This window comes from Staurois parvus, unplaced genomic scaffold (assembly GCF_062004578.1).
Source record: "Staurois parvus isolate SC_StPar_1 unplaced genomic scaffold, SC_StPar_1.0 ptg000381l, whole genome shotgun sequence".
NCBI classification, from domain to species: Eukaryota; Metazoa; Chordata; class Amphibia; order Anura; family Ranidae; genus Staurois; species Staurois parvus.
This window is the reverse complement of record NW_028318177.1, coordinates 2,530,513-2,555,413: the sequence shown is the minus strand read 5'-3', so window position 1 is coordinate 2,555,413 and position 24,901 is coordinate 2,530,513. Positions and strand designations below refer to the sequence as shown.

General features: G+C 41.8%; 1 protein-coding gene across 2 annotated transcripts in view; it reads left to right on the top strand.

Moving 5' to 3' along the window:
- Positions 1–24,901, top strand: part of TM6SF1 (transmembrane 6 superfamily member 1) — a 55,704-nt gene that overhangs the window by 23,658 nt on the left and 7,145 nt on the right. For both annotated transcript variants that reach the window (XM_089685717.1, XM_089685716.1), the window contains exons 4-8: positions 1,431–1,534; positions 6,105–6,187; positions 7,712–7,833; positions 10,435–10,539; positions 18,471–18,563. In XM_089685717.1, the coding sequence (XP_089541843.1) occupies positions 1,431–1,534; positions 6,105–6,187; positions 7,712–7,833; positions 10,435–10,539; positions 18,471–18,563 (507 nt within the window). The remainder of the gene's footprint in view (positions 1–1,430; positions 1,535–6,104; positions 6,188–7,711; positions 7,834–10,434; positions 10,540–18,470; positions 18,564–24,901) is intronic.

Genomic DNA, 24,901 nt, shown 5'->3' with positions numbered 1-24,901 from the left:
CCCCGAGAACCTTGCATAATTAATCCTCTTCTGGATATGGAATCAGCAGCACCACAGCACACTGGTACACATAGGGATCACCTGATTTCTCAGCTTTCCCTCAATTTATATCACAGGTGGGCTGGCTGAAACCCAAGAAGCCCTCAAACTGGTAGCCAAGATTTTAACCCTTACCCAACCCATCCTGGGCTGGTGGCTAATTACTTTAACCCCTTGATGCTGACCATACGCAAATATGCGGCCTCTCGGCGGCTGAGCCTTGACGCCAAGTGGCCGCATATTTGCATACCATTTGAAAACATATGTGCTGAGAGCTTGCACCCTGCGCGCTCCCAGCACATATGTCGGTGTCTCACGGAAAGGTCCCGATCTCCCCTTGTGATCGGGACCTTTTCCGATCATGTGACCGCTGTGACACAAATCACGGCGGTCACATGATGCTAAAACCCCCGCCCTGCCTCCTGGCATCTGAAACGCCTTAAAGGGCTGGGAGGCGCCGGCGTGAAGAGGTAAAAGGGATTCAACCTGCTTACAAGCAGTGATTGACGTCAGGCGTAATTTCACCTTTGTTTCTATAAAGCAATCTGGAATGGAGTTTCTCTTCCTTTTTTCAGTCACAGCACTCTTTAAAGTATGCAAAGGCACCCCAGTCAAAAATATAAAAAAAGTGTAAATGTTATGTTATCAATGGAGTCCCCCTTCACATCAGTCACTCTCTTTCATCAGTGGCCCCCCATCACATCAAACGCCCCATTCACATCAGTCACCCTCTTTCATCAGAGGCCCCCCATCACATCAAAGGCCCCATTCACATCAGTGACCCTCTTTCATCAGAGGCCCCCAAACATTGGATGCATCTATACCTGAGAGCCCCATCACATCAGAGCATCTCCATTTGTCCTTACCCTACAGCATCATTGGTTGTTATGGTGGTGGAGGCCAGCCCGTCCTCACCATTTCAACTCACGATGAAGCTAATCTTGCGCAAACTGGGTTCTGTGTTAGTGGCACCCCAAGGAAACCCAGATGGCACCCCAGGCTGCCATAGTATCATGGCTGAGAAACACTGTTATAGAAAACAAGACCTGTTATGGAGTCCCTAATGTCTAGCTTGAGAAACCCTGATGTAATGGAACCTAGAGAATCCAGAAACTTCAAAATATTAGGAAAGTAATCAAACATCTTTCAGTAAATTGTAAAACATGAAGCATTTTAAGTGGAATTTATTTTATATAATGCTAAATGAGTATTAACCTAGACGAGAAGAATTTATTGTGTATGACTGCCAAGTACAAATAAGTTCAAGCAAATTAAATGTTATGCTGTATGTTGGAGTAAAAGAAGGTAAAAATTGTTTGTAGTTGCCACTAACAAATATACAGACCACTTCTTTCTTGTTAAATAGTAATTATCATAATGTCATTTTCCAGAGTGAGCCATATCTGAACACAGCTCATGGTCACATGATCTGCTACTGGGATGGCACTGCTCATTACCTGATGTACTTATTGATGGTGGCAGCGATCGCTTGGGAGTAAGTGATTGAAGCATAACCAACCTATATATTATATACATTTGTTTGTAGTTGTAATTAACAATAATCCAATTTTCATAGACAATATTGGGTATGAATAAAAATAAAATAAATAGTTACTACAGGATGCATGTATTTATAAGGTTTAGTTTGCACATCAACAATAAGAAAGCCTGTGCTTGCTGGCTGCATGCTTATAACTGACTAAAACAGATGGTCCCATATCTGCTAGCAATAAAAGAGGGGCTGTGTATCTCCTCTGAGTCATTTATCAGTCTGTGGAATTTGAGTTTGTTACTTGCTGAATATGAAATAGGTATATGCAATATTTACGTGATTGAAAAGACATACAAAGAAAAATGGGTTTTCTCATACCTTAAATATTGAATTTGACCCATGCAATTCACGTTATCTATATGGAGGCAGTATAGGGTTCAACTTGCCCTGTCTTCCCTGTGTTCCCCTCTGACCAATGTCATACTTAATCCCAATCTCCCAGATAGTCTGGCTTCGGCCCGTGTGCGCCCCTGGGCCGAAGCCAATCTATTTCTGTTACGACACTTGGTCCATCCAGCGACTCGTAAACTTAAACCCTTTTCTGAGATTCAAAAAGCCACTCGTATGTCACCTCACCAATATTATGCTTATCTACAGATACGTCACTTTTTTTCCTCCAAAACCCCATCTTTAACTTTTTAGAAGCCTACCCCTTTTGAACGTATCTGCATTCAGGGTCCATATCAATGGGGTATAATTTCCTCTAAGCTAAGCTAGGTATAATTTCCTTATAAGCTGCTTCAAGTCGCCTGCCCCCTTACTATTGATACACTCCTTTATATGCGTAAATGGCCCCGAATCCTCCAACGGGATATTGCCTTGGATCAATGGAGCAAGATTTGGGAGGCTGCTTCCTGATCTTCTATATGTGTAGTATATAAAGAAAATACTTATAAAATATTGATGTTTTGGTATAAGACTCCTGAGGTTCTCCATGCTCACAATCCAAGTGTTTCTTCTGTCTGCTGGCGATGTGATGAGGAAACTGGCACTCTCTTCCACATTTTTTGGACTTGCCAGCACATTGCACCCTTTTGGAGAAAGGTCCTTAACATTTTACAGCTACTATTACAGGCTCCTGTTCCATTTGAGCCCATCCACTTTTTGTTGGGCCTACCTTTTTCAGGCCTCTCCAAATTTGCCAGGAAATTATCCTCCCATGTTTTAACAGTGGCCAGGAGAACCATTCCCATGCATTGGCTTTCTACTACGCCTCCTACACAATCGGAATTGTTGAAGGTTATAGTAGAGATTAGAAGAATGGAACATCTCACTGCTTTGCATGCTAACTCTGTCCCCATCTTTGAAGCAGTTTGGGAACCATGGGATATTTCCATTTATGATTTGCCTACTTCATTGACTGAAAATGATGATCCACTGTTATGTATTGACATTGTATGTACCTAAATGCCTCTCATCGATGAGCCTATTTCTCTGTTTCTTTATTGCTTTGTGCTTGTTATGCAACTCTGTTTGTTGTAAGCACTTTAAAAATCAATAAAAAGTAAGTTCTAAAAAAAAAAATATATTGAATTAATGTTTAGAAAAAAAGATAAACGTGAGGGACGATACTTACAACAAATGAGAAGTGTCCCTTGTGCTGCTAGCTGCTGTCTTACTTTTAATCTTCCATCATCTACCCCCATACCCTGGTAATCTTTCAGTGCTGCAGAGGTTAATACAACCACTGTACCTGTCATAGGTGCTCATCAATACGCCCCCTTCCTTCAGTCGTTGAAGTTGTACTATAGCTTCCATCATCAGTGTAGTGATGTAGTGATGGTGCTCAATGGATGAAGGAGGCAGACCTTTCATTTATCAGCCCCCAGCTCTACGCACACTACAAATCCCATTGGCCATAATCCACCTTTTTTATTCTACCTGTAACACACTGACACTGATACTACTTTAAAAAATGCTTTTTTTAGGAAAAAATTCTACCCAAAATATACTAACCATTGACATTTGACCCTTACCTTGACCCCTAACACTGACCCTGGCTCTGACGTAGATCAAACCTTGATCTAGCTATTTTTTTTTAATTTTTTAAAATTGTTATACACACTTTTGTTTGTTTATATCTTCCTCTCCTGAAAGGAAAGTAAGATACAATGTATCTTTCCCTTCATTCAGAAGAGGACATAAACACAGGGGTGAGCTCACAGTGACTGATCATTGTGATAGCCAATCAGAGGCTATCACGGCGAACAGGTGATCCTGAACCGAGAATCTCAGGTCCCGATCATTAGTACAAGACCCTGGGGCTCTTGGCAAGCATAAAGAGAGATAGGAGATGCATGAAGGTAAAAAACCTTGAACCTTTACAACCACTTTAAGGAAGTACCGTATTTTCCGGCGTATAAAACAACTTTTTGACCCTTGAAAATCTTCTCAAAAGTCGGGGGTCGTCTTATACGCCGGTATACGTCAGGGCGGCACTTTTTAGGGGGGCGGCGCGGTGCCGCCGCCTCCCCCCCTTCCAACGGAAGGGACACTAAGTACAGGGGTGGGCAGAGGGCTGCTGTCTCTTACCTGGCTCCCACGACGATCCAGTCCAGGTAGCACTGCTCCTTCAGTCACTCCGGCCACTCCCTCACACCTGCCGCTCGGCTCCGCCTACCTCACCGGTGATTGGCCGCCAGAACTGTAGCTCAGGAAAGGCACACAGGCGGCCAATCATGGGCGAGGAGGCGGAGCCGAGCGGACCCGCGAAAATCGAGTGAGGGAGCCGGTAAGTGTGCAGTGCAGAGGTGCTGCTGCAACCACATATGCTGGCTGCAACAGCACCATACTGGAACAGGGGTCAGCAAGTGTCATTGGTGTCAGTGGGAGTAATAGTGCCCCATCATTGGTGTCACTGATACTAATGATGGGGCATTATTCCTCCCACTGACACCAATGATGGGGCACTATTCCTCCCACTGACACCAACGATGCGGCACTATTACTCCCACTGACACCAACGATGGGGCACTATTCCTCCCCCCACTGACACCAACAATGGGGCACTATTCTTCTCCCCACTGATGAGGTACTATTCCTCCCACTGACACCAATGTTGGGACACTATTCCTCCCACTGACACCAATGATGGGGCACTATTCCTCCCACTGACACCAATGATGGGGCACTATTCCTCCCACGGACACCAATGTTGGGGTGCTATTCCTCCCACTGACACCAATGAAGGGGCACGATTCTTTGTTCTGACACCAATGATGGGGCACGATTCCTCGCTATAACATCAATGATGGGGCACTATTCCTCACACACTGACACTAATGATGGGGCACCATCATTGGTGTCAATGGGAGGAATAGTGCCTCATCATTGGTGTCAGTGGGAGGAATAGTGCCCAATCATTGGTGTCAGTGGGAAGAATAGTGCCCCATCATTGTTGTCAGTGGGAGGAATAGTGCCCCATCATTGGTGTCAGTGGGAGGAATAGTGCCCCATCATTGGTGTCAGAGCGAGGAATCGTGCCCCATCATTGAAATACCATACCATATTGAAATCAAATCTGACGTTTTTTAATTTTTATTTGGTGTGCGTTGGAAGAGGGGTAGTCTTATACGGCAAGTATAGCCCAAACCCTATATTTTAACAGGAAAAGTAGGGGGTCGTCTTATACGCCAGAAAATACGGTACCATCATTTACTTAATATATAAGAGTTAAAGTGTATCTAAACTCAAAACCAAAAATTTTATATATTGCAGATTACTGACCCTTGGTGTGGTGGCTGCATTTGCTTTCTTTTTTTTTCAAGCTTCTTCTGATTTATTTTCACCTGGTGATCCTTTTGCAAATAACACTTTCTGTCCCTGGTTTGCTATGTCAATCCTCCATTGTATCAATGTAGGGAGCCATGGCTGTTGCCCTAGGCTGCTCTCCTGATATTGACTGCACACATGTCAATATCTCTTCAAATCCATTACATGGGGGAGAGGGCAATAGGTAGTTTACAGAAGATAGGAAGGAAGGTATTCTTCTGTGCAGCTGACAGGAAGAGCCAAGGACACAGCATTTGTGGCAGTATCAACAGGTATTTTCTGTATTTGCTTGAGAAAATTAAAAAAAATGAATGCACTCACCACATGTAAGGACAGTGAGCTACAATATATTGCAGTTTTGTTCTTGGGTTTAGTACGGCTTTAACTGCATTTCCACCAGAGACACGAAGAGGTGTTTTTTTGTTTTGTTTTTTTGCACCTTTGAATATTAAACTCTATTGTTTCTCCTGTAGCCCCTGTAGTTCTGATTACTATTATTTTAATTAAGGATTAATGCAAATGATTTCAGATGCAGCAATGCAGGATCACTTTCATTATTGAGCTCCTAAAGTCCTATAACCTTGTGTCTATTATTCCTGTGTACATAGGGACTACTGAGGATAATTTTTGTATGGTTTGATTTCTAATTAACCTGGAAGATGCACACACATATACTCAAAAAAAACCTTACAATTTGTTCAGAAACACAGACATTAATACTCATTGCTGTTTTCTTCTACAGTCAAAATTACAGGACAATCGGCCTTTATTGGATTGGATCTATTATAATGAGTATGGCTGTCTTTATACCTGGAAGCATTGCAGGTATGTACCACAGGTGCAGAATAAGCACTCAAATGTAATATAATTGTACAACACAAAGGCCCCATACATACTGGCATGCTGGTGAAACTGCTTCACAATTTTTAGCCCATTTAAATGAATGCCTTAACACAACAAAAGTAAAAGTATAACTAAAGGCAAAACGTGATTTTTTAGTTTTGGATAGAGTAGAGATGTATTAGAGCACCTATTAGGTTTCTACTGCAGTCTGTGCCCCCGCTAGGGAGATTCACTCTCCCTGTTTGTTCTGTTTACCATTATCATCAAACGTGAAAGTAAAAGAAAACTCAAATTTTGGGTTGTCTGCAGAAATAATAGCAGTAATAGAGGGTACATTTTCCAATGGGGACACTAGTTCTGGTGACCTGGGGGTCCCAAAGGAATTCCCTTAATTTGCAGGGATTTCCTCTCACTTCCTGTTTTGGCTATGGAACAGGAAGTGAAGGGAAATCTCTCCAATGGGACACAGATGACAAAAAATAAACTGACGGGTTACTCTATCCAAAATGGGAAAAAATTGCCTATAGTTCTACTTGAATGCACAGCATAATGTGTGTTAACGTATTGTGACTGTATGAACCCAGAATAAGGGCCTTATTTCCGATCGCCTACACTGACCATGGCTTAGGATGGCAAAGGTAATAGGAACACACACAGCCACTGACATGGCAGGCTTCTGTCAGTATAGTGTAAAAATAATGTAAAAAGTTCCAGGCTTCCACCCCGCCTGCCCCTGTAATCAGTCAGGTCCTCATTGGTGCTGTGCCTGAATAATCTGTTCATTATCTTGGTGGAAGAGTATACTGTGTACCTTCAGTTCACCCATTCTGGGGCTGTACACCTACAACCGATCTAGAACAATAGTGCCTGTCACTTCTTGCTAATGGTTCCAGTGATCCCTTGTTTGTGCTTTGTCTCATTGAACTTTTCTGTAATTCAAGAAAGTTTTTTACATCCTTGATTACCACTCGTAAGATCGGAATAAGAGAAGGACCCTTTTTGAATACTTTAGTTTGGTCTGAAATGAAAAGGTCAATTGTGCCAGCACCTCTTATTTTAGTCATCGGTGGATACTACTGAGCTGAATCACCCAATGCTCTTTTTTTCAGTTTGGGACTTCATGGACAAGAGAATCATTTGCTGGCTTGAAAGTGAACCTGTGCTTTGCCTATGCCAGGCAAACCAACAGGTACACTTTAAAAATAGCCCCACTGGTAGTACATGTTTCTTATTCTTCTTCCTTCCGTATGACAGAGCTGGTGTCCAGTGATTTGTTCCATAGGATTCCTGTGATGTCACAGGTGTAGATTGTCCTGCTGCAGTTCCCAGCAGTTAGGAGAAGCTGATGGGCGACATATTCCTGCCAGTGTCCATCCACGCCATTTATGTAACACATGCACACAATCACACTACTTATATCAAAACCCTAGGATTTATGTCATTACAGTCACTGCACATACTTATTACGGTACAATCTGAACATAAACAGGTCTTTCTATTCTACAGGGAAATACGGTACACGGATTGGTTCGACAATTCTCCTAAACTTGCCATATTTTTGCCTTCCACTCTGGGCTGCATTCAAGATCTACAGACAGCCATCCGTTATTCATAACCCGTCTATAGAGGTAATGTATTTAACATTGACTAATCTGGATTCTAGGTGATCTAGAGAAAGCAGCTGGATGTCATTGATATTGTTATGCCAAGAAACATGCTTTTAAAATGGTTACCATTAACGCTGCCTTAGCTATGTGTGACCTGGTTGGAATATACACAAATAACTCTAGTAATCCCCCCTGACTTTTATATGTGTAGTTTGCTCCCTTACCTCCTTGCCCCTTTTCACCCTTCCTCATCTTTGGTCAGGTTTATAAAGGCCTTTTTACTCTCAAACAGAGACAGATGTAGGCAGAATGGGCCCCTAGGCAAAGTATTAGCTTTGACCTCCCATCTCTGACTAGCATTGATATGGATTGCACAAATAAGGTGCCCCAATTTGCACTGTCTCCATTGGCATGGCCCCATCAGATACAAACTCCATAAGTATGTCTTCCCTTGTAAACACAGAGGCAGGTAGACAGCTATGACCAATTGCCCTGTACTGCTAATTTAGTGCAAGAGAATGAAGGTTATAGCTGGGACCTCTTGACATCTACTGGCCCTAGGATCCTGCTTAGGGTTGCCTTGTGGATGATCTGGCTCTATGCTGGTTGCTCGTGCAGTGTATATGGAGGACAGAGTACATTCTGTATATAAAAAGATTATAGCAAATCATGGTTTCAGTCCTCATGCACACTGGACGTTTTTACAGCAGCTGTTTGGCTTTTGGAGTTTTCTTCTACAGCTAGTAAACCCCCCACCATGTTATCCTATGTGTCCATGCACACATGTTTTTTGGCTGGGAAAAAAAACAGAACTAGTGGGTTTCTAGAGGAGTTTTTTAGCTGTAAAAACACTCCTAACACTGAAAATCGTGGTAAAACATGGTAAAACACTGCAAACCGGCATTTTTTTAGTTTTATAAACCGCAAATGCGAAATAAATGTGGCAAAACACTAATGGAAAAACTCTAAAAACCGCTGAAAAACTCAGCGTTATTAAAACGCCCCATGTGCATGGAGCCTAATTATTACTAGCTTCTATGTCTGTTGTTGGAATATTTAGAAACAATTCAAAAGCTTTAATAGGCACTTCTGAAATGGTGATGACCCAAGCTGAACCCGTACGCACTTTAGCTCCTACCCCAAATAACTATTTAAAAAAAAAAAGAGGAACGAAAACTGTTTCTGCGACAACAAATTAAGATACATTTGCTTTATACTTACCAAAACATCTTTGCATTCCCCAATAAAGCTGGGAGGCTATTGGCTTATCTAGCCAAACCCGAATACAGCCCGACCGCTATACCTACAAATATAGACCACCTAGGGAACAAATACACCCAAACACCACAAATCCTGGATGCCCTCGCATCATTTTATACACTAGAGGAATTAGATTCCTGTGTGTAAATTATGCCTTTTCCCATCATTATCCCCAAGTGCTGGGGAGGACCTGCAATACCCCATTTACAAAGAAAAGACCTGCAGTACCCCTGTGACAAAGCTTGCAATTTCTAGATTCCTAACTAGAAAACACTTGGTTTTGGATGGGTTTCCAGCAGACTGGTATGGTGTGTAAAACACATTGTCTAACAGCGAGCAGATGTGTAGGTTGGGCCACCTTTATTAATATTTGTATTTACAATTTACAACATTCTAATGATAACCCTGAGAGCTGTGTGGAGGTCTTTTTAGAGAAATGAAAAGCATTCGATAGAGTGGAGTGTTCTATCGTTTAGAAATCTTTCACTCCCATGGATTTGGACCTAACCTAATAAATTGGGTTGAACATCTTTACACAGATTCACTAACATAGGAGTTAGCATGTTAATATAATTTCAAAAGCCATTTAAATTATTTTTATGCATACCAAAATGTTCATTAGGAAGTAGTATAGGCAAATACAAACAGTGCAGCATATTGTCCACATAAGAGCCAACAGGGAAGACTTGAAGATAAATCATTCTTTAATCTGTAGCTTTATTCAGAGAATAGCTGGTAATCCTGCCCTGAAACCCCCTGTACAGGCTCTTTCTGTTATAGGATGTCTCCCAATTGTTCTGTGTTTTCAGTCTTTCATGCAGGCTTCTGATGGAGACTACAAGTGCCCGTTTTAACAAACATTACATAGGCATGGTCCACCATTGTCACCATCAAGAAACCTTAAGAAACGCCTTGCATTCATTGCTGGAGTACATGCATGTAGATAGAAGGTGGCAGCAAAGCAGCTGCAGGAGATAAGCAGCACTGAGGGGTAACAAAGAAGGAAACATTGATTACAAAAATATTTTAATAAAAAGGGCATTTTTTATACGCAGTGCTTTATTTCAATCACTTAGGGTTTACATACATTTTTTTTATATGCATATTGAAGTTCCAGCTATTAATTAAAGCAGAACTATACTCACCTGTTCTCCAGCGCTGTGATTGCCCGGAGCTCCCCACTGGCCGCTGACATCTTCAACCCAACTTCCAGCTATCAATTCCCGGATGTTTCCATTAGCCAGGCCGAGATGATGTCACTCCCGCATATACAGCATGTCTCTTCTGCATTAAAAATCCTGCCTGTTACAGTTATTTTTACATAAAGTTCCACTTTAACATTAGTCTACATTGTTTTTGTAGGAAGCACAAAATATTCAGAAGAAAAATATATTCCGGAGACCAGTTGACTTGCTGCTAGCTTCCTATCTTTTATGTGCAAGTATCTTCTGTATATTCCGTGGAATGGTGAGTCATGATGTAATCATTGCATTGTGTAATCATTGTAATATGAGTGTATCAACTATTAAACTGATTTAGACATAAGTGGTATTAAACCCAGATCCAAAAATGTCATATATTGCAGCTTACCAATCATAAGCTGTGGTGGCTGCATTCGTTTTCCTTTGTTTAGGCTGTTTTCCCTTGGTGATCTGGCCAGTAACACACCTCCTGTATTAGAGTGCCCCCACTCTGGATGAGGGAGCAATAGGGACATTGTGGGGTTTATTTACTAAAGCCGGATGTGCAAAATCAGACTCATATCTGCATAGAAACCAATCAGCTTCTAACCTCAGCTTGTTCTATTATGCTTTGGCAATAAAACCTGGAAGCTGATTGGTTTCTATGCAGAAGTGATCCTGATTTTGCACTCTTCAGCTTTAGTAAACAAACCCATCAGTCTGGGTGGAAAGGAAGTATCAGCAGAGAGATGGTAAGCTGCAATACAATAAATGCTTGTTTTTGGGTTTAATACTGCTTTAAATTGGCCACATATACACCTATATAATTGGAAACATATAGAGATTGACTTCATGTAAATTATACCATCAATACCTGTATGTGTTTTATCATTATGTTGTCACTTCTTTGCATGGCAAACGTTTACAACTCTATATAAAATGCAGTATAAAACATATGGAAGAGCAGGCATGTAACAATGTGTGAGTACGGATACTCGTATGAGTAACAAATGTGTAAAATGTTACCTTGCTGTGTTAATACATGAAGATAAGCGATAAGCACTCTATGAAATTATAGAACATTTTACTTTTAAGAGCAGTGTTGGTGTTAATTACCTTATCAGTGCAAAGAAATGAAAACATGATCTCAGTACAAATCCTTGCCTGTGTAGCCAGCTGTGTATCCAGAATCACTGGAGCATAGCACAGATAAATATGTAGAATCATTTATTCAGATTGCATATTTTTAGCTGTTGTGTTGTGGGCCTATCTGCTGTGCTGGGGAGCATGTCCAACCCACTTCCAGCCATGTGGTGGGGGAGCACCTGTACTCTCTAGCCCATTCCTGCCTGGCATAGGTTTGTCTCCTTAGACTTACTGAGGTGCTATTGGCATGGGATCTTTCCCTCGACACTATTACAGAGACATCCCAGCCTACCCTAATCAGCACCACCCAGGAGCCAAGCCCATAGCTTCCCCTTACAGCAATGGGCTTCAATGGCAGCTTCACCCAGTACAAGTTTATTTTCCAGAAGACCCTCCCGTCTTGAAATTAGGAGAAAGAAGAGTCCATGCAAAGGAAGCATTTTCATTATTTTGCTGGAGCAGAGTTGATTTACATACACCGATCATCCATACAGTAACTTTATGACCAACCACCCAATATTGAGAAGGTCCCCCTTTTGCCACCAACACAGCTGTGACCTGTCAAGGCATGGACTCCACGAGACCTCTGAAGGTATGCTGTGGTATGCTGGCACTAAGTGATCAGTAGCAGATTTTTTTAAAGTGGTTATAAATGCAAATCATTTTTTACCTTAATATTTTTCCTGCATTAAGGTAAAAAATGTCCCACTACTTGTTTCCACCCCCCTACACACACTCACTTACTCGAGCCTGATCTCTGTCCAGCACATCTCACAGATGCTTGATTGGATTAAGATCTGGAGAATTTTGAGGCCAAGTCAAACTCTTTGTGTTTCCAAAACCATTTTTGAACAATTTTTGTTGTGTGGCAGGGTGCATTATGCTGCTGAAAGAGGGCACTGCCATCAGGGGAAACTGTTTTCACAAAGAGGTATACATGGCCAGCAATGTTTAGGTTGGTGGTATGTGTCAATCAATATCCACATGAATGGCAGAGCCCAAGGTTTCCCAGCAGAACTTTGCCCAAAGCATCACACTGCCTCCGCCAGCTTGTCTTCCCTTCCCATACTGCATCCTGTTGCCGTCTCCTCCCCAGGTAAGTGGTGCATGCGCACCCAGCCATCCACATGGTGTAAAAGAAAGCATGATTTATCAGATCTTTTTTCATTGCTCTGTGGTCCAGTTGTGATGCTTGAGTGCCCATTGTAGGCACTTTTTGGCTGTGGACATGGGCCAGCATGGGCACCCTAACCAGTCTGGGGCTACACAGCCCTATAGACATCAAACTGCTATGCCCATTTATTCTGCCTTCAACATATCAACTTCAGGGACAACATGTTTGCAACCTAATATATACTATTGACTTTCAGGTGCCATTCCAACAAGATAATCAATGTTATTCATTTGACCTGAAAGTGGACATAAAGTTAAGGCTGATCTGTGTATTTACATCCCTTTAGTCATTTAAACAGTGATGGCACATTTTTTAGTTGCAAACATGAAACAGCAAAGATATGAGCCAAGTCCAGGAACTCTGGGGATCTCAAACCTACACTGTGCCTAGGCACTGCCACTGCCTACTCTTCCCTATTTATGGGGACATCTAGTGGGCAAATTGGGGAACTACACCTGATGTTTCTGTGTCCAGAGCTACTAGACTTTCATCAATACAAGTATGAAAAACATGACTCTAAGATCTTACTAGGTATATATTTATTTAATAAAATGACTTTAATTATGATGCTGATTTCTGTCAACTGTGTTGCTGATGTTAGTCATTCAAAGTTTGCTGTTAGTTTTGTAGCATTGCTTATTTGTTTCCATGTCTTCCATTTTTAATACATTTAGGCACTTTGTTACTCCTCAGTATTAAAAATACATTAAGCATGTTTGAGAATGATCCATAGAGTAAGTAGGGTGTGTAGAGAAGTCATGTGATCTTTCAGACTAAATACATATCTCATAGCAGCAAACAATACCGCAGAGTTAATAGACGCTACTCTGGTCAGAACAGGCTGGCTTGATCCACCAACTAGTCCAAGAAATATGTATAGATCACATTGACATCAAGGGATTTTTACTAAAATCAGAGACTTTTCAAGAGAATGTGCACTTTGCAAGGGAAGTTTCCCTTAGCTTAGTGAACAAGGTGAAGTTCTGCTGACTCCTATCATTCAATAACTTTCCATGCATGTGATTTGGTATTCTTTGCAAAGTGAATTTTCATCACATTTACTAAGCTACGGGAAAAGTTCATGCAAAGTGAACAGTCTATTTGCCTTTAGTAAATCAACCCCAAAAAGTAGTTCATATGCAGTTATAGTTCCAGAATCCTAGTGCAAGAGGTGAGCCAGAGCCCCTACATCTCAATACATGAGGTGTCTTCCCATAGCTTCATCCAATGAGTCCATCCCTGTAACCCCCTGTTACTCTTCCCCCAAATAATAACTTCACCTCTCCCTATCTAACAAGCACATAACCCCTTCATCTCTCTTCCTTACAAATACTAAGCCTCCATTCATACTAGTGCAATTTGTCGTGTGTCTGCCATGCCTGACAATGGAAATCTCTTTGTTCTCTTGTTCACATCAATGCAACATGGTGCAGGGTGATTTTTGAAAAGGTGCAAGTGCTCCTCTTGGTGCTACCCAGTGTGTTCTTGGCCCCATAGACTTTGATGGGAACACAAGAGAAATGTGTGTTTTTCTCTCAGTTTTGTGCTTAAAATCCAGTCTGTTCCTCCTAGCAACAATGATGTCACAACTGATATTGATAGTTTTTGGCCAAAACAAAAATGCATGAGATATGAGAAAACACTCATAAACATGATATAAAAACACACTGAAGGATGCAAGGTTATGCAGCAGCACTAGTGTAAATCTAGGGTTACACTCATTTCAGTGGCCTACACTCATTCCCAGCTTCTATAACCCCATATCTTCCCTAAGTATCCAACATTTCATCCATCTCAACACCCACGTTGATCCTAAAAAGGCTAAATGGCACAATGACGTCACACCCAAGCATACTATATTATGTCATCACTTATGCAGATAGATTGTGTGTGGCAGAAAGCAGGATTGTTGGGGCCCCCAGCAGCAGAGGTTTTGCTCCTATGTCACTTTGTTAGATTCTGGAAATTGACACTGAAAAAGTGAACAAGATCTTTTTTTTGACAGTTTCAGGTGTTTTCTTTTACCTGCTAGAACCACTAAGCAATAAAAAGAGACATTCTAAAGAATGCCTAACCCCCCACCACCACCACCACCACCACCATCATCCTTTTCCAGATACTACAAGTGTTGCATGCATTTGATAATCCTACTTGCTTGTGTTCAGGATATAATAAAAACAGTCTTTAAAGTTCTTTTTTTGCAAAATGATAGCCGAATGGGAGGATTATTGTAACCAAAGACCATTTATATTTGACTCTGAGAAGTGTCTGGTTCATGCTAAGTGGAAAAGATGAAAAATGTAAGGTTTTAGTTATGAGTGTTTTCACCCATTACTCACCACATGAATTTTACCCAAAATTCACATATTTTCCACATAAATTAAAATAGGAAAAGTGTTCGACCCATGGATGAAAGTTGAATGGACAAAACAATGTATTGGCAATATTTTTTCTGATGCAACTGACCGCATTGTGATGTGTTGCCACCCATGTGCATTGGAGCAGTGATGTCTTAGTTCATTGAGGTGGCTGTTCAAAATGAATGACACCAAAACACACTAATGCTAAGCAGTGTAAGCTCATTACCGCAATGCACTGTATTGGAAAAGTGTGTTTCAGCCCTTCAGTGTGTTTTTGCCTCAGTAATAACACACTTGTTTAGTACAGACATAAATAAATGTATTTATAATGAGCATAGTGAACCTGTGCTCAGATCATGCACAGTAAAGCATTTACAAAATCTGAAGAAGCAGAAAAGTACTTTAAGAAGCCCTCATTTATCTCTTTATCTATAAGCATTGTGGAGAAATTAATTTTTACATTTTACAATGCAAACTTTTTTTCTAGCAGAACAGAATCTTAACAGCCTGCCAGCCCAGTAATGTAAACAACCAGCAGGTGTTTCTAATGTGTTAGAAATCAACTAAAACCAACCTTATTCTTTTGTTATGATCTTTGAAAATGAACAACCTCCCAGTAAACATGGCTAGAAAGCTGAGGGATGGCCTGATCATTTAGAGTAGGGTCTCCAAAATGTTTAAACAAAGGGCCAGTTTAATGTCCTTCAGGATTGAGGGAGGCCGGACTCTGGCCAGTGGGAGTAGAAAATGTCTCGGCATCAGTGGGAGTAAACACTCCCCCATCATTGGTTCTAACAGGAGAAATAGTGCCCCATTGTTGGTTTTAGCAGGAGGAATGGTGCCCCATGGTTGGTATCAATGGGAGGAATAGTGCCACATTAATTATGTCAGTATGAGGAGTAGTGCCCCATCATTGGTTTTAGCAGGAGGAATAGTGCCCCGTTGATGGCGTCAGTGGGAGGAATAGTGCCCAATTAAAAGCGTCAGTGGGAGGAATGGTGCGTCATCACTGGTGTCAGTTGGAGGAATAGTGTCCCAAGGGCCGGATAGAGCCAAGAAAAGGGCTGCATCTGGCCCCCGGGCCATAGTTTGGAGACTACTGATATGAGTGCAGCTAAACAATATCCTTATTCTAGGTAAATAGTTCATTCACATTCACTACTTAACTTCTTCCCATCCGCCCTATAGCAGAAGTACTGCTACAGGGCTGCACGTGTGCGCAAAATCACGTATATATACATGATTTTGCATTTCCAGGTAGGTAGGGAATTTCCGCCAATCACGGCCTCGGCTGTCAATCACTGGGTCCCAGTTGGTGATTGAGGAACATCTCCGACAGGGGTGAGAACTGCACACTGCTTTGCATGGCTCTGCATAGCACAGCCATGCAAAGCAGTGTGCTTATAGTGATGCACAAACACAGTCCAGTATGTAAAACGGCATACAGCACAAAGTTAGCCTTTTGATCGCCCCACATGTTAACCCCTTCCTGCTCAGTGTCATTAGTACAGTGTCAGTGCTTTTTATTAGCAATGATCACTGTATTGGTGTCACTGGGGGATGTCAGTTACTGGGGATGTCAGTTATGAGTGTTTTCACCCATGACTCACCACATGAATTTTACCCAAAATTCACATATTTTCCTCATAAATAAAATAGGAAAAGTGTTCGAATGCCCGCCGCAGTCCCGTTCTAAGTTGCTGATCACCGCCATTACTAGTAAAAAAATGTTTTAAATCCCAGTATATATACCACCATTTTTAAACACTATACATTTGACGTAAACCAATTAATTTACACGTATTGGGATTTTTTTTACCAAAGACATGTAGCAGAATACATTTTAGCCTAAATTTGTGACAAAATTTGATTTTTAAATTTTTTTTACTGGACTTGTTTAATAGCAAAAAGTCACAAATATTGTTTTTTTTTTCAAAATTTCTTTTTTCTTATATAACTCAAAAAATAAAAGTGCACAGGTGATCAAATACCACCGAAAGAAAGCTCTATTTATGGGGAAAAAGATGTAAATTTCAGTTAAAGTAATACAGCTCCTTAATGCAAAAAATGGCCTGGTCAGGAAGGGGGGTAAATCCTCTGGAGGACAAGTGGTTAAAGTGGGACTTTACTTGTAATAACTTGATAAAAATAATATTCTTTAGCAAGGAACATACATTTCACATGAATAATTATGGTACCTTAATTTGTGTGTGCTGTAAATTGCTTCCAGCATTGCTCCTGTTTTTGCCAGAGGCTGCAATCTTGCTGAAGCACCGAACCCCTGAACAGCAGTAATTCTTTAGGCGGTCAGCAGATCAGCCGCTACATTTTCAACACAGTGCTGAAAAATACAGCACAACTGAGCATGTAGTGAGCAGGGTGAGGCAGTATATTACTGGATTTTAAACAGTATAGCACTTATTTTTAATGTTTTACATAGCTATACATGCAAAAGGGGCCAGCCTGAAGTGATCTAGCAGGACTATTTTTAATTAAATCGCTTTTTACTGTGTTTTTCTGCCTTCTTGCAAAGTCCTCCCAAACCTCTCATTTCTCCCCTCACTTCCACTTGTTTGGAATGTGCTCTGCTCTATGCGCACAACAAATTCAATAGTCCATAGTCTTCAGTCCATCTCAGGATCAAGTGGGAGTAACTACATTCCTAATTACATTGCGATCATGGAGGATGAATGTAGCTACCCTCTAACATGAAGTCAGATCACAGCAGCAAAAAGATACAGGAATGAAAGAGGCTGAGAAGCAATAGAGGGTACTTATTACATTCAAAATACATATTTGAATAGAATGTTTTTCAAACCAGAGCTGAGTAACCCTTCAGCCTGGGTTCACACTGATGCGGTGCAGAATTTGTACTGGTTTCTGTGCAAAATTCCGAGCTGCATGATAATCGCACCCTATTCATATGAACCACCGCAGGTGTGTACTTTAAGTTAACAATAACCCGAAATCAGTTGGCAAAACGCGGTGCGATGTGAAGAATCGGATCACATGGGTGTTCACACCCATGCGATCTGATTCTGCTGTGGACTAAAAAAGGGCCCTGCACTTTTTTGGTGCAGATATGGTGCGATTTGAGCCATACAAAATGTACGGCTCAAATTGCACCACATAGAAATCGCATGTGATTTGCACAGGAATGCGGTGTAGTTTCTGTGCAAATCACATGTGATGTGTCTCACCGCATCAGTGTGAACCCAGGCTTAATGTTTATAGTCTGGGCATAGGGGCCCTTTCAAGCTATACATAAAATGAGAATTTGTGAAAGTGCAGTAGAGTGCTGAGTTTTATCCTTCTACCTAGCAGTGATCAAGTGGACAGCCTCTCCCTTTTATAGCTGACTGTCCAGGCTGTAAGAGTCTCATAGGTCATTGGATTTGGTCAGCCACTGGCTCTGTGTAATTCATGTGTTTAAGTAATAATTGGGTTCCATTAGCTACCTTGTTTGTGATTCTGAGTAAAGTTGTGCAGGGAGGGTGAAAATACACTATTAATCTGATATTTTATACTGATTTACAGATCGCCTTAGACTGTCCTTCTGATTTCTGTCGATTTTATTCTCAATTACAAGAACCATATATTAGAGATCCTGCTGCCTATCCAAAACTTCAGGTAAATCTTTTCTGAAATAAAACTTAAAGCTGAACGGTAAAAAGAAACATACGAATGCGCCAATCATTAATGCTATGCAACATTAAATTGTTTTTTTTTAAACGCAAGCAGTGTAGATACCTGAATTTTATTTAGTATCAGTCTCTTGCAGTCTACTGTTTAGTCTGTACAGCAGAGCTCAGAGAAGACAGGAGAAGCAGCCAATCAGCAGTGCTGCAGTGAAGGGAGACACTGATAGGATGAGGGGGTAGGGTGACAGAGAGATGAGCTGCTTTTCCTTTCATTGTCCAGTCACAGGGGATTAGTAAGGACCCTTTCACACGGCCATTCTGATCAGGTCCACCTGTCAGTTTTTCAGGTGGACCTGATCAGAAGGTTCATGCAGCCCCATAAACAGGCAGATGTAAACGTACTTGTATCTGCCCAGGTCCTGAAATAGAAGCAGAAAAGGACTGCATCTTTTTCCAATTTTGCGGACCGGATCAGAGGAAGCCTGATGTAAATAGACAGCGGAGTCCGCTTACACCTGGCTACCCTGGTCCAGCCATGTTCTGCCAGGCAGAAACTGAATGAGCACGGATGTAAAAAAAACTGACATCTGTCCCCTTCAGCACCGATTCAGCAGAGGATCTGTTTACACATCCTCTACTAAGCGTTGCGGACTCCATTCCATGTGAAAGGAGTCTTTGTGAAAGTGAAACTGCAGCAGTAAATGGTTAGGTCCTCTCCCCTGCTAGACAGGACACAGCTGTATAAATCACAAGAGTGAATCACCAAGGAAGCTGTGAGGAGAGTGACTGCCGGAGAAGACAGCTGAGAGAACCTCCAACTGCCTGTCCGGGGCCCCTCCATACCAAGCAGAAATCATTGATGAGGACAGTAATGGCAAGTGATTTTGAGGCTAAATGACTCAACCAACCGCTGCCAACCTCAATCACAGAATAGAAGACTTTAAGAGACATCTGCTACAGTATTAAGCTGTCTACCCAGAATAGGATAAGCAGCACTTTATTTTTTACACATTGGATGAGTTTCAGCGCTGAGAGTCACTGTTTGAAACAGAGGTTTGTTGGTGGATGTCTTATGTTATAAATCGAATGTTTATTGGACATTTGGTAAAGATAAAAAGTGAAAGAGAAATTGCACTTTATTATTGTTTTTTACACACACAAATGTTTTTCATAACAGTATATATTGGGATTTTATGTACTCTATATATTCTTGCACCTTAATATTTATGTGCTTATATTTACATTATAACATCTGTTAGTCACCTTTTTGTGCTAACTGCCTTTGCCTCTGAGCGCTCACTTATTTTCTGTTGAAGTATAGAAAGAAATACAAATCCTTTGTCAGCCAAAAAAGTTCTCACATTTGTATTATATTTAGCCGTTTCCCGGCGTTCAGCTTTAACAAATATTTTACAAAATTTAACTGAAAGGAAATACATTGTGGTATTTCAACACTGCATCTGACAGTCATAAAAGATGCTGTTCATAATGTTCAGTAGTTTGTTTTTTACTTTTTAGTATCATGGATACTCCATAAAATTGATGTATTTTTAAGTATAAATAGAAAAACTGCAGTGAGCGCTCCCAATGGTCAGCAGCTGAACATTCAAGGAAAACACATAAGAAGTCCCAAGGAAAATATATATAGGAAATGCAGCGCTATATGGTGTTGCTATATTACAGGCAACTATAATGATGAAAGGTGAAATCAGAACATAAATAAAGATATAAATAAATAAATCACAGTCCAGTAAAGGTGCTCGCTGATTCCCAGTGCAAATGGTAGAAATGCGCACTAACCAGAAGCGTATTGGTAATACGCATGAATATGAAATATCCTGAAGATTCCCCTCTCTTGTCTGGTCTGGTAATGGGTAGGAGCTGGGAAATGCAGAGAAGAAGCGCCCTCGTGTGGTGAAGATGAGGTCTGGCAGGTCAGAGAAATCCTTACAGAGGTGTATGAAGTAGATAATTCCCCCTCTCAGGAGCTGGTACAGGGATCACTCTGGGGCTGCAAAAGTTGAAAATGCTCCTCGCAGCAGACACAGGGAAGAACTCATAGTGTAGTATGTAAATTGACTTTATTAAAAAAAGGCGTTCAGTGAGAACCACAGTGGTGCCAGATACAAATGAATAACTGACCCTTCCAAGTTCAAAGATGGCCGCCGGGCCTCCACGTGGCACCGGTGGCGTAATGTCAACGGCGTCCTGGGCTCTACCTCTGAAGTGCGTGCGCACGAAACGCGTCAGATGGAGCCCAGGACACCGTTGACATTACGCCGCCGGTGCCACGTGGAGGCCCGGCGGCCATCTTTGAACTTGGAAGGGTCAGTTATTCATTTGTATCTGGCACCACTGTGGTTCTCACTGAACGCCTTTTTTTAATAAAGTCAATTTACATACTACACTATGAGTTCTTCCCTGTGTCTCCTGCGAGGAGCCTCTTCAACTTTTGCAGCCCCAGAGTGATCCCTGTACCAGCTCCTGAGAGGGGGAATTATCTACTTCATACACCTCTGTAAGGATTTCTCTGACCTGCCAGACCTCATCTTCACCACACGAGGGCGCTTCTTCTCTGCATTTCCCAGCTCCTACCCATTACCAGACCAGAAAAGATAGCGGAATCTTCAGGATATTTCATATTCATGCGTATTACCAATACGCTTCTGGTTAGTGCGCATTTCTACCATTTGCACTGGGAATCAGCGAGCACCTTTACTGGACTGTGATTTATTTATTTATGCCTTTATTTATGTTCTGATTTCACCTTTCATCATTATAGTTGCCTGTAATATAGCAACACCATATAGCGCTGCATTTCCTATATATATGATGTATTTTTAAGCTTAGGTGGTAGAATCATGGGCTGTACAGCACAAAGTCACAAACAATCATTTCTAAGAGGCGTAAAGACTTGTTTACACTTGTGGTCTTCATTGCGGCCCCTCTGAAATCACTTACCAGAGGAGTTTGACAGGTGGCTTGGAGGGGATATGTTGCCTCCTCATTACTTGTTTTAACACCTGAAAGCCGCATGCATTACATATGGTGGTGGCGTGACCCCATTAACTTAAAACGCATTGTTTGCTGGCGGTACTTCCCTGCAAACATGACCTGTTGTATCGTTTCTCTCTGCAACTGCACCAGTGTGTACTAACATGGCCATGTTCACTTGTGGCTGAGGGTGTGGGCCTCAAACTGTGGCTCAGCTATCAATCTCTACTGCCCCCTCTGTAAACAAGGCCTAGGAATTGCTTTGTCATAAGACTGCATGAAAAATATTTTTCAGCAAGTTATCTGGGAACTCATGTACTGTGGTGGACAGTTAGAGGTCACCTTGATTAGTAGGATAGTTGGAAAAGGTCTCAGCTGGGACGTTCTACTTACAAAGGCTGTGGCCCCAGGCAGGAGGACTGCACATTGAAGATTGTGGGAATGGTACAAAGGTAAATCGTCTACCAGGTGGGCTGCACTCGGGGAAGGTGGGGATTTACTGAAAGAACAACTTTACTAAGAGGAAAATGTACTAAAAGGAAAGTTGTGCCATAGGTAGAACATCATTAGAATAAAAGGCGTGTTTTACATCTGTCAGGAATTTAGCTTTTTTTTCAGCTGTAATTCCTAAGTTTTGGTCTGTTAGATTTACCCCTGAAAGTGTTTTATGTCTTTTAAGCAAGGGCAAAAATACCTGTTGATCTTGTCAGAAATTTAGAACTGTCCTGAATTTCTTTTTGACTCTGTGTGTTATCTCAAGGAGCCTAATCTGCCCTTCCAGTTCCTATTTTGAACTACAGACCCCCTTCCCAATTTTTGTGTAGATGAGAAAGAGTTCTACAACAGGGCAGAACTAAAACCATTGCATTTTCAGGCCACAGTAATGCTGTGTGTGGTCAGCCCACAACAGGACTTAAAGCTGTAGTAAACTTGTTTGAAAAAAAACCCAGTAAAATCTTAATGTGCTAGCATGTATAGTAAATTAGCACATTATGTGAAACGTACCTTAAACTGAAGCCCTCAAGCGTTGCGTTGTCACCGCTGACAGGGATTCTATCTGCACCCGTTCTTCTTTCCAGGTTCCCAGGCTGCAGCTGCTTGAATGGCTGAGCTGCCGATGACGTCACTTCCGCACATGCGCGCGGGAGTTTCAGCCACAACACACAGCTCTGAAGGAATGTATGCCATTTCTTCAGAGCGCATGTGCTGGTGATGTCTCCGGCTGCACCTCTGTAGAATATCTCCTAAATGGTGCATGTTTAGGAGATATTAATTTAACCTACAGGTAAAGTGCAGCAGGAGCTATATTGTCTCAATGCCAGGGACCCAAATCTTTGCTCCATCCTGTTGCCATCTTCTCTAGGAAATCGAGCCCCCCTGAATGGAACTATGATGTGGGGTATTGTTGGCTATCAAGTCAGCTCTTGAAGAATGACGCTATCTATTGAAAGGGGCTTCGCACCCCATTCTCATTTGCACTGATCACAAGAATCTAGAATACTTAAGGACTGCTAAAAGACTGAGACCTTGACCGGTAAGGTGGGCTCTCTTCTTCTCCCGCTTCGTGTTTCATATAACATATCGTCCACGGTCAAATACCTGTAAACCAGACACGGTCTTACGCATGTTTCATGCTACTGTGTTGCCCTCCGAGCCTGACACAATCCTCCCAGCCAAGAACTTTCTACTTTTGCAAGCTGATCTTGTGTCACAAATTAGAGAGGTGGTCACAGAACATCCTCCCCCTCAGGATTTACATCTTCAACAGAGGGATGGCATAAAGGACAAGTCTTTGTCCCTAAACAGTTCAGTCTCCATTCTTAAGATGTGCCACAATCACCCTTTGGCCGGCCACTTTGGCATTTACAAAACTTCAGATCTGATAGCCTGTTCCTTTTGGTGGCCTGATTCAGGATTGTAAGGAATGTATCTTGCTCAGTGTGTCTTCGGAATAAAACTGATAAAGCTAAGACTTGGGGTCTGTTGGCGCCTCTTCCGGTACCTGAAAAAACATGAAGTATGATATCTACGGATTTTATCATTGAACTCCCCCCATCAGAAAGGTTCACTGCAATTTTTGTTGTGGTAGATCGCCTGTATAAAATGGCACATTTTATACCCTTGAAGGGGACCCCCTCTACTTCCGAGACTGCCTTGGCTTTCATTAAGAAAATTGTAACCTCCAGGTTTTAGAGAACTTTATGTGAAGCCTTAAATATTAAACTTTGTTTATCTACTGCCTGTCACCCACAGTCTATCGGACAGACGGAGGGGACAAACTAAACCCCTGAGCAGTATTTGCGATGTTTTTCTTCTTTTTCACAGGATGATTGGGTACCTCTCCTTCCATTAGCAGAGTTTGCATACAATTATTCCACTCACTCTGCCACCAATCTCCTTTCTATGCCAATTATGGATACCATCCTTCCTTTTTGCCTGTGGTCCCTTTGGATCTTCTGTACCAGCTATGCAAGATAGATTAAGCTTTCTCAGTACTAACAATCAACTCTTGAAGGATACCATCATGAAGGCTCAGGTAAGTAATAAGAAATTCTTTGATAAAAGAAGAGGAATTTTAGACTTGAATCCAAGAGACAAGGTTTGGTTATCTACAGCTAACCTGAAATTAAGCTGCCCCTCGAAAAATCTTGGCCTGAGATACCTGGGCCCCTTTAATCAACCCTGTAGCATTTTAATTATTTTGCCAAGAAACCTGAAAATTCACTCCGTATTTCAAGTTTCTTTATTAAAGCCAGCTGTTTCAGATCCATATCTGGGTCAAGTTCCAGAGAACCCCGCTCCGCTGCTCATTGAGGGCAATGAGAAATATGAAGTTGAAGCCATACTGGACTGTAGACGTAAGAGAAGTCAAACCCAGTTCCTTATCAAGTGTAGGGGCTATGGCCCAGAGGGAAATTAATAGGAACCATCCTCAAATGTTCATGCTGGTACAGGCTTACTTCTGGCTTCATCCTGAAAAGAAAGCTCTGGTGAGCATCTGGAGGCTGCCCTTAAGGAGGGGGCAATGTAAGGGAATTCCTATAAGGTGACTGGTGCACAGATATGTGTGTCTTCAGCTTACCTGTGTTCTGAGTGTGTTCTGTATGATTTCCATTGATGACCAGGGTTGTTACTGACCTGATTCTGGATTGTTTGTACCTTTGCCCATCTGTTCCTGACCTCGGCCTCACTCCTGACCAAGCTTTTGCCTACACTTTGGTTTCACATTGCCCACCTGCTACTGACCTTGCCTACTCATGACCTCGCTCCTGCTTATGATTTGGTGTCATACAAGTTCTGAGTGTCTGCTTTGGCTGTCCTCCATAACCGCTC